An 11,355-nucleotide genomic window follows, 5' to 3' on the forward strand; every position below is an offset into this window, starting at 1 on the left:
CACTTTGTGACTTGAATTGTTTCTATTTCCTCTGATTTCTTTTGTTTTGGGCTGTGTATTACATGAGATGACTTTCTCACAAGACCAGGATCTCTGGCTGATTGTTAATAGTAAAAGAGGAGTAAAAAGTTACGTGGAAGCTCTGTACACATAGGTGGAATTTATTGACTGAGAAGCGCCAACTTATAGGTGCTTTGGGCAGGTAATGTGACTGGTTTGGGAGCCTTCAAACATCAGTCCCCAGACTAGACTCATTTAAGGCTGGCTGAGAGCATTCTGGGAGTGCAGAGGGACAAGGAGACTGAGTATTTAATATGCAGACTTTCTCGTGACACCCAACTTTTCAAAGGTATCTTAGTGCCATCCTCAGCTATGTCTGGCATCCAGAAGGTCTGTGGTTTGACCTCTTCTCCAAAGAGGAAATATCCCACTTCCTGCTGGGATGGTGAAAAACCAGTTGCCTGCTTGGGGCAGCTTGGGATGGTGATCAAGGTGGTGTGGAGGGGTATTTAAATGTTGCTTACGGGGCGCCTGGGTGGCGCAGTCGGTTAAGCGTCCGACTTCAGCCAGGTCACGATCTCGCGGTCCGTGAGTTCGAGCCCCGCGTCAGGCTCTGGGCTGATGGCTCAGAGCCTGGAGCCTGTTTCCGCTTCTGTGCCTCCCTCTCTCTCTGCCCCTCCCCCGTTCATGCTCTGTCTCTCTCTGTCCCAAAAATAAATAAAAAAACGTTGAAAAAAAAAAAATTAAATGTTGCTTACATAAACTTCCTAACAATTCTTCAGTTTTCAGCTTCATACTATTCTCTGCCTATAGAGGCATCTCGGGATCCAATTATCAAGTATTTACCAGGTTCCACAGTGAAATCAGCTTGCTTCTTTTTGCCCCTGGGCAGCTTGACTTTAGGATTCAGCTTTGTTGACTGCTGAGTCACTTACCACTTATCTACTAGGTTTCTATATTCCAAACCTTTGTTGGCTTCATTTATCTGCCATCATTTCTGCTCCTCTTCTCTCTGTCCACATGTATTATACCCTTGCTATTCTTTTCAGTGCAGTTAACAGAAATAAACATTCACACTCAATATGCTGTATTTGGCAGAAAGTCTGTGATGTTTTCAAGTCTGAGTCAGCTGATATACTGACAAAATTTTCTTCATCTCTCTAAGTTTCCTCAACCTGTAAAATAGGGATATAAAAAAGAACTACCAGAAAGGTTTCTGTGAGAACTAAATGAGGTAAGAATATAGGCTTTGGAGTCAGAAAGATCTGGTTTTGAATCCTAGATTTCTTACTTTTCTTTTTTTAATGTTTATTTATTTTTGCGGGGGGGAAGAGTGTGAGTGATCAGGGGAGGGGCAGAGAGAGAGGGAGACAGAGGATTTGAAGCAGGCTCTGTGCTGATAGCAGATAGCCCAATGCAGGGCTTGAACTCACGAACCATTAGATCACAACCCGAAGCGAAGTAAGATGCTTAACCAAATGAGCCACCTGGGTGCTCCAATAGATTTTTTACTTATTAACTGTACAATTCTGGCAACTCTAAATCTCAGTTTCCTCATCTACATGATGGGTTAATGCTAGCTACTAGCTCATACAGTATTGGAAGGATTAAATAAGACAAAGTTTACAAAATTCTCCTGAAACATAATAAGCCTTGATTAACATTTATATTGTTGCCCATAATGCGTCCAGTACCTAAAATTCCATACACACACGTAGACACATAGACAGACACACACACCATTTTAGTCTATTTAAATCTTATTCATGGGGTACCTGGGTGGCTCAGTCAGTTAAGTGTCCGACTTTGGCTCTGGTCATGATCTCACAGCCCCTGGGTTCGAGCCCCACATCTGGCTCTGTGATGACAGCTTGGAGCCTAGAGCCTGCTTCAGATTCTATCTCCGTCTCACTCTCTGGCCCTCCCCTACTTGTGCATTCTCTCTCTCTCTCTCTCTCTCTCTCTCTCTCAGTATAAATAAACATGTAAAAAAAATTTTTTTTAATCTTACTCATTCAGGGCTTGGCTAACTGAAGTCAAACACTTCTATAAAAGCAACATGGTGTAATAAGAGAAGGCAATGGATTCGAAGTAAGTCTGGATATTATCATAAATAGATGTGTGGTCAATGGATTGGTTTACTGTCTGTAAAAAGAGAGAATCAGACCAAATGAGCACTAAAATCTTTTATAGTCCAAATGTCCCTCCCCATCTCCTTTGCTAGATATGACATTCTGTATATTTAATGTTTCAATGCTATTTGACTGACACTGTTAATTTTTATAAGTATTTTCATATATCTTCCTTTTCTAATTAGACAGTATATAGGTACTGCATGAAAACCAAAATGAGCTGGTCCCCACAACTGACAAAGTAATATGGCCGGCTACCCTTTGAATATTAAATCATGAAACAGTATGTTGTACGGTAAAAGGTAAGACCAGTGATATAAAACCACCTCAAAAAGAAAGAATGAGTAGCAGGCTTGTAAGACTACTACAAATTACAAGCAATTTTACTAACTGACAAGTACAAAAGAAGTTAATTAAACCTAAGAAATAACACGTCAATTAAACATCAATGAGAAGGTGGGTTGGCCAGTAGAGATGCTTTCCACTTTTATTATGATCCTAATGATCAGGTTTTCTCATTGTGGAGATGGGCTTAATCAGATACCAATAAATGTTCACACTACAAAACCACATTCTGAAATTCTACCTTCACCAAGCAACACACTGAATATGGTTTGGCCTCTCATGAAGATCTACCATTGGGGAACAACTGGTCCCTACTGCCACTACAGATTTCTTATGTTATTAAAAAAAATTTTTTTTAATGTTTATTTTTGAAAGAGATAAAGAGACAGAGCATGAGCAGGGGGAGGGGCAGAGAGAGAGGGAGACACAGAATCCGAAGCAGGATCCAGCACAATGCCCGACACAGGGCTCAAACCTACAAACTATGAGATCATGATCTGACCCAAAGTAAGACACTTAACTGACTGAGCCACCCAGGCGCCCCACGGATTTACTTTAAACTAATAAAGTGACATAATGATTTTTATACACTGGTATCAAGCGAACTCACCCCCAAAACAGAAGCACAGTATACCTAGCGTCCCACCAGAAAGTCTTGGTAAATTCCTCCAGATAAGGTTACTCTGGTGAGGTTTTTCGAAAGGCAAATAATCACAGAATTTTTCCATATGAAATATCTAAAAACTACAAAGTTCTACAAGAAAGGAAGCATGTGATCCTTTTTTCTTTTCTTTTTTCGAGAGAGAGAGAGAGAGAGAGAGAGAGAGAGAGAGAGAGAGGCAGAGAGAGAGAGAAGCAGAGTGCAAGTGGAGGGGGAGGGCTACAGAGAAAGAGGGAGACACAGAATCCAAAGCAGGCTCCAGGCTCTGAGCTGTCAGCACAGAGCTCGATGTGGGGCTCGAAATCACGAACCACGAGATCATGACCTGAGCAGAAGTTGGACGCTTAACCAACTGAGCCACCCAGGCGCCCCGGTGATCCTTCTTTATATCCCTCTGAGGCCAGCTATTTGCAATGTCTGGTATAGAGTGGAGCTTGGTGCATAAGGGCTTCCCGATTGTTTAAGCTTTCCCTAAACCCACTGTTATTGCAAATAGAATTTTCCACAACCTCCAGCAGTGTCATCTGAAGCACATCTCTCTGAATACATGACCAACGCATGTTAAGAAAAGAAAGGAAGACAAAACTAAAAAACTGGTAAAGACTGAGAGACAAAGCAAAACCACAGAATAGCTTCTTCACCAAGATAGTCTATATACCTCCTCTTTTCTTGTGACAGATTTTTACAGCCTACCTTATCTGCATTCAGAGCCAAGAAGGTGATGTGATCCAAATACCTGTTTCTTATCCATGCTGTGAGAAACTGGCAGTTTGACAGCAGTGTCTGAAGTTCCCTGGGTCAAGGCTACCAGGTTTCCAGGTGTAAAGTTACCTGCCATACAACGCACGCACATTCCGACACTAGTCTCTTGGTATTAAAAAGCTATCTTTTGTCATTTACAGTCTAGAACAGCCTTGAGCAAACAGAAGTGCTTGTGGGCTCTGGACCTCCTTTTGAACATTACTGCTGTATAATGACTAGAACTAATGATTAGAAAGAATCATTCATTAATTTTGTAAAGTTTACTATAAAACTTCTGCTCTGAGCCAGCTCCCATGTTAGATTTTGGGGATGAAGATATGAAGAGACACTGTCCCTGCCTTTAGAGACTTTACAGACAAGTAAAGGAAGTAAAGGAAAACAGTTTTATGAATTTAACACTACTGTCATTTTAGAACGGCGAGGATTTATCATGCTTCTCTTCTCAAATTTGGGATTGCTAACTAGCATGGGAATAGTCACCCAGCACTGAGCTTCTAAGACCTTAATGTAGGGGACACCATTCCATTATGTGTGACTTCCTCAGATGTGAAACCATGGCAGATACAAATAATAGTACTCATTTTTATTGCAAAGCACTTTACATATTACAAAGTACTTTTACATCCATTATCTAATTCAATTGCCAAAGTAACCCTATGAGGGATAAGGGGATTATTATCTCCTTTTATAGAAATTAAGTGCTTGGAGAAGTGACTTGCCCTTATAAAACTAGTTAATTTGTAACAGAAACCTGGATTTTTTTTCTCAATTCAAAGTTCAATTTAATCATATCATGGTGCCCTTGTCACCCAAATTTTGAAGAAAAGCCAAATGACTCATTTTCAGCTATAAGAAATGTCTAGAATAATGCCAGGGCATGTAAAATATATTAATATGTACACTTAATATAAAATAGTTAGTTTTCCTTCAACCTGAAATAGAAAAATTATGCAAAACAACACAGAGAACAATTTGTGAAGACTTAAAAAAATCGTAAATGCCACATTTCTCCCACTTTAATCTTCCCACAATGTGCTCATATAACAAAAAATTCTGGTTTGCCAATAATTTATTTCACAAGTCTTCTATGATACAAAAACACATAGCAAAATTAAAACATTTCCTACAAAGCCACTGTGCAGATTTTTCAATCAAACCTGAAAGGCTGAGGAAACTCTCCCAGAAACCACTCCACTGTCTGGGAACTTGTAACCCTGTTGCTTCATTTTCAAGTTCAAAGAGTGAGTGGACAATGCATTTATAGTATAAAAATTCAAGTTTTCCCAATCCTTAAAATACTGAGACCATTATTCAAGTAAAAAGGAAAAGCCATTAGAAAAGGCTCAAAAAGAAATTCATCCAGCAATAAAGCTTAAGGAAAACCCTTTACAAAATGGAATTTGGGAGTCAACAGATCCATGAAAAATTCAAATATCCTTTCTGGTGTAAGACAGTTCTTTCATTAAAGTAGACCACTTGTCCTTTTGCAGCTGCTTTTCTGCTCTAAGAGGAAAAAAAAACATCTTCTCTGAAATCACTGTATAAAAACGTATAACTAATTTACAAATGTAACAATTAGTATTGTCTTATCTGAACATTTACTATGAAATAATTTCAACACAATTACCAAAAGCTTGTGCTTCCTCTGATATCAGTCACATACCATATATAGTTAAATGCACTGTCTTGCCAAAGCCCAAGGTAATTGAATCTAAAAATATACTTTTTTTTCATTCTGAACTAGCAAGATTGGTATTTAAACCAAACGTCATCAAATGTTGCACTAAGTACGCCAAGATGAAAAGGTTACTTTAATATGAACTGTCCACATGTATCACACAGAAAATGCCCCTAGCCACTAAAGATTGACTGCTGACATCCAGGCTCACCCCGTTCTCCCCTAACATGCACACACACAAGAAAATAAAAATTAAAAGGCAGTATAGACAATCAATGAATGTGAGAAAAGAACTGGTAACTGGAAGAAAACGTAGACTTTATACAGTCCAATGAAGACAGATAAACTGGAAAGACATCTGGTATTAAGCAAGTTTACCAGTGGGGGAATGGGGGGATTTTTCTTTAAAATTAGTGTATGGAGTCTCTAGTTTTAGGCTGAGACGTTGACAGAGATTCTTATGTGAAAAAAGTATTTCTAATAACATCTAAATTTGGTACCAGGATAAAAATGTAAAAATCTGTTAACAAAAGCTCTTGTTAAAAGAGGTGTCTTTTGAGTCACTAAAAGATCAGCTTGATGAAATTACTCAGAGAAAGACAAATACCATATGACTTCACTCATATGAGGACTTTAAGAGACAAAACAGATGAACATAAGGGAAGGGAAGCAAAAATAATATAAAAACTGGGAGGGGGGCAAAACAGAAGAGACTCATAAATATGGAGAACAAACTGAGGGTTACTGGAGGGGTTGTGGGAGGGGGGATGGGCTAAACAGGTAAGGGGCACTAAGGAATCTACGCCTGAAATCATTGTTGCACTATATGCTAATTTGGATGTAAATTTAAAAAAAATAAATTAAAAAATTTTAAAAAAAGATCAGCTTGATTAGCCACTTCCAGTGGCTCTTTCCATAAAATTTCCATAAGATCTTTCTCAAAGAGTTTTCTCTTTCTCACAAGATGGAATGCTACTGCAGGAAAAAATTAAAAGGGCTCAGCATCCCCCAAAAGCAAAACTCCACCGATTTAACATCAGTTTTTTTATAAAAATTAATCTTTAAGATTCTCATCTTTGCTAAACTAAAACTCACAAGCAAACTGCAAATCTGAACAGGTTACTTTCTCCAACATGTATGAAGAAAAAGGAAACTCTGTTTTTCTTTAGATTTGTGGTATGTAAATAAAGGAGAAATATGCATAACCATTTCTCAAAATCCAAGAGAAAAGTTTTTTCAATTCAAATGGCAATTTAACAGAGCCACTGCTAATATAACTTGCAATTTCAACATGAGTTCTAAATACTGAAACAGCTTAGAATCAAGTTTTTTAGTACTAAATATAAAGAGCAAGCAAGCTTTTGGGAAGAATTCAGAATCTGAAATTTAAATGTTTATGTAATACTTATTCACTTAAAATAAAAAAGTTTAAAGTAGAGCACACATTTGAAGTTAAAATCTAAGACCTAAAATCGTTAAGAATGCTGCCCTTTATATTAAAAGGGGTAGTAGGTTTTCTAATATCATGACAGAAAACCAAAGCCTATTTGCCTGTTTTATAAATATCTGCATCCTTTGTTGGATTCAAAACTCCACTTTACCCATTTCCCTTGGGTTTCTTCCATCTCACTGAATACCATTGTTGTATTCAGATTATAACATCTAGCCAAAGGCAGAGATCACATAAGCCCCCTGAAGACTTCCAAAACATTAAAACCAGTAGAAAAGCAGAGGAAATACTCTCATGCCTGGAGCTGCTGGGAAATCCTTCTCTCCTTTTAGAAAAATAAACTTCTTGTTCTAAAGATAATCACTTGAAGAACAAAACATCACCAGTACATACAATACACAGCACTTTCAATAATTCTACAGAATAAATAAAAATCCTATAGATTTTGCTAGTACTTTGGCTTTAAAAAAAAAAAAAGACTAAGTAAAGAACTGTTACATCAAAGGATTTTTTTGTCCAGAAAGAGAAGAGCAATAAAAGAGACTTAATCTGAATTTCTCCTTCTCACATTCAAATGTGCATTTCTTAACACCAAAAAAAAGCTTTTAAAAAGATTAGATGCTACTTTGTTGATTCCATTTAACCACAAAGAGAACATCTCAATCCCCTTCTATTTAAAAAAGGAACTAGTTAAATATACAGTATATTTTCTGACTCAGTTGCTTATTAGGACATCTTTTTCTCCCAGATATTCTGACATATCAAAGTTTGTGGATTAAAAAAAAAAGAAGACTAAAGATTCATTTCTATATATTTTCACCATTATAAAAATGGCAGCCATTAACCTATCATTTGTTTTTCAGCTTATTAAAATACACTTTGCTGTAAAGAGAAATCTAAATTCAAACATTTTCAATACACACACACACACAAAGGCATGGGCAAAAACACTACAGCGCAATCACTTTCCATGCACACATTTCTTTAGATCCCCATGAAGCATGCCACAGAAAGTAGCTCAATTTTTCCTAAATTGTATGATTTGACTGCCTTTTTGCTTCACTCATGGTGCACTGCAAAATTCTAAAATTAACGCTTAGGTGTTCATGTTATTCAACAATATGTATTGAGAATTCTCTCAAGAGAAGACCTAAAACATAAAACATTTGGCTTTCTAAATGACAGTGCTGAAATCTGCAGTGTAGTTCTACTTTGGCATATATAAAGCAAAATTTAAATCCTGTTAATTCATCACTATTTTTTAATATTCCCCTTAAAAGAATTCAATTGCACATGAAGCCCAAACAGAAAGAGCCTAGAAAAGCGACAGGAAAATGACTTTTTAAAAATGCTGACGCTTTTCACACCCAAGTTCAGTCATGCCAGCTGAAGAGAGGTGTAAGATATGGTTTTATTTATTTTAAATCTTCAAAATGTCATCATTTCCATGACATTACAAAAACTGGAACCAAGAGCAATTTATCTTCATGATCCTGATTCTCCGATTCAAAGCACTTTTTAGAAAATAATTTCTGCAAACTTAGAAGGTGTGTTCAATGGATCATTTGTTTGCTACTGCTTAGAGTTGAATTATTTTGTCCCAGATCTCCTAGTAAGCTAGGGATACAAAGAGATAAAAAGGAAACACACACACACACACACACACACACACACACACACACACACACACACAGTGATCCAATATCTGAATCACTTCAGATATGGCATCCGTTAAGGGGGTCTTTGCTCCTAACTGTGTAAGGGTCCTTAGCTATGGTCTGACTTGCACAAGAAGTACACATGGCCCCTGAGAGGCGCTTTAGTCCCCTTTGGAAGACACTGTTGGAGAGACTATAAATGACACAGTTACAGAAACTGTTACTAATAGCAAGCCAGGTGGTCAAGAAGGATGCGAAGCGGTTGCTGTGGCCAGTGGAGCTCTCCAATAAGAAGTAGATGATGTATGGCAACCAGAGGATGTAAAATACACTAGTAATTCGGAACAGGACCATGGCATAGCGCTTATCGGAACAGCTCTGCACCTCCCCAGTCTCCCCACTCTGGTTGCTGAAGCGGGCTTGCCTTTCGCTGATTTCCTTTGTGTGCTGTTGGCAGATGCGGAAGATGTTGAAATAGGTGAAGCACACAATGAGGGCTGCTGGGGCATATAACATCATCACGATGAACAGGGTGAAGTAGGGGTCGGTGTGCCAGGACTCTGCACACCACTGAAACACATCTCCATGATATCCAGGTTTGCCCCAGTGGAAAAAGGAAGGCAGGAAGACCAGGGTGGAATATAGCCAAATTAGGAAAATACACAGGCGTAGTCTCCAAGGTGTAACCAGAGTATTATAGGTTAAAGGTTTAGTGATGGCAATATATCTATCAATGCTGATACAGGCCAGAGAGGCCATGGAGACACTCTTCAGAACTGATACTACAAAACCAAATACTTGGCAAGTCAAAGACTCCTCTACTGGGAGGGGGTAGTGGAGGAGTGATAAAGAAGGGACCAAGCAGCTTACCCCAACCAAGAGGTCAGCATATGCCATAGTCTGAATAAAATAACTTGTAGTATGGTGGTTCAACAAAGGTGCACAGTGAAATACAAAAATCACAATGATGTTGCCAGAAATAATCAATACGGTGAGAAAGACAATAATCAATACTTCCAAAAGGCAAAAATTGACAGTTTCCAAATAGCCAAATGTCAAGAGGCAAAAAGGGCGGCTGCTCTGATTACCATCCAAGGTAGAGTTCATCTTGAGCTCAGGAGTGATCTCTCACTTCATGCTGCCGCTTGGCTGCTGCCAACAGTTCAAAGGAGCAGCTGCTGTCATTGCGGTCAGCTCTGTGTGTCTGTAATAATGCCAGAGGAGCCTTAGTCCCCAAGCTCCTGATGCTGCTCTGGTGCATTGCCTGCAGTGTAATTCCCCTTTAAATCCTTCTTGGAATAGGGAGAACCGGCAGCAGTTGTCTGGCCAGTCCCAGATGTGGCCATAGTACCAGGTTTACCATACACATAGCGCCAGGGGAGTAAGGCAAACTCTGGGTACATTGTCTTCAGGCCAATGAGGGTAGGGGTTAGGGGCAGAAGAGAAGGGAGGAAGATTAGGAGCTTCAGCAAGAGTTGTAATGAGTCTCCTCTGAACAGCTGATAGAAGAAAAGGAGAGAGCATTTTACATTTTGCATCCAATGCCCTAATCAAAGAACCTGGCTAGCTCAGGCTAGTATCAACCCTCCCACTCCATCCCACCCCACCCGGTACAACTATTCATGGCTACTCTCAGCAGCACCCCACATAACTGGTCCTTACTTTACAGAGGAAGAGAAACAACAGCAAGTTTCATGATCAACATAAAACAAAATCCATCACAAGCCAGATCAATCTAATCCCATTTCCTCTCATTTGAGCCTTTCGGGGGAGAAAAAGAATCTGCTTATGGCATTTCTGAAAATATCTTACTATAACTACCACTAATAGAATTAGCTCGTTTTCTTCACTGATTCCAATGTAATTATTTCACCTCTTCGAAAACATTTCAACAGAATTTATCTGTCTAGCTCAATTTCAAAGTGTTACCTGTAATTCTGCATGCTGCAATCCAAACAAAAGCCACAAAACATCCTTAAGAGAAAGCCTTGCAGTGCAGGAATGTGCCTCAGCCCCGTTTACTGCAGAACTGAGACACAGAGGGAGGGGATAAAGGAGGAGGAGGAGGAGGGGAAACGGGGAGAAGAGGGGGCTTGGGAAAAGGAAGAAGGGGGGAGGGGAAAGAAAACGTCTGTGTGCACACACCCTTCGGCATCTTTAGCAGCTCATTAGAATTCATCACCAGAGAAGTGGTCCCTGATTTCCCGACTGCACATTGGGGGAATAACTTAATATGCCTGCAGTGCAGTGTTTGAAAGCTGTTTCCTCGTCTGTCTGGAATCCCCCTTTTAGTAGATGAGCAGAATTTAGACTCTGCTAGTAATGAGAAGGGGTTGTAACCTGGACAGAGTGCCAGCCAGGAATTAGATGGAAACACTGCCAGAGGCGTAATGGTGAGAGGAAATTCCTATTTTCTTATAGCATTTTCCTCAGGAACAAAGAGCAATGTTAAAGAATGAAAGTGTGCTAACAGTGCGGGGCAACTGAGAAATCATAATTTAGCAGCACAAGAAGTTCTAGCTAGAAGGCTAAATATTTAGCATTTTCTCTCACAATTCACTGGATACTGGCCAATTTTAAGATAGATGACAAAAATAACAAAGCAAACAATCAGTTTTTCAAGAGAAAAAATAAAGAAAACTTCACTCATTTTGAATACTGAGGAAACA

General features: G+C 39.1%; 1 protein-coding gene across 6 annotated transcripts in view; it reads right to left on the reverse strand.

Moving 5' to 3' along the window:
* The window catches only part of RABGAP1 (RAB GTPase activating protein 1), a 181,158-nt gene that overhangs the window by 65,378 nt on the left and 104,425 nt on the right, over positions 1–11,355 (reverse strand). Inside the window, exon 1 of one of the 6 annotated variants that reach the window (XM_058694217.1) lies at positions 9,557–9,900. The exons of the other annotated variants lie outside the window; for them this stretch is intronic. Within the exon in view, the coding sequence (XP_058550200.1) occupies positions 9,557–9,793 (237 nt within the window). The 5' untranslated portion in view covers positions 9,794–9,900. Of the gene's footprint in view, positions 1–9,556; positions 9,901–11,355 lie in introns of those variants that run through there. 6 annotated transcript variants of the gene reach the window in all.

The sequence above is a fragment of the Neofelis nebulosa genome, chromosome 12 (assembly GCF_028018385.1).
Source record: "Neofelis nebulosa isolate mNeoNeb1 chromosome 12, mNeoNeb1.pri, whole genome shotgun sequence".
In the NCBI taxonomy this organism is placed as follows: domain Eukaryota; kingdom Metazoa; phylum Chordata; class Mammalia; order Carnivora; family Felidae; genus Neofelis; species Neofelis nebulosa.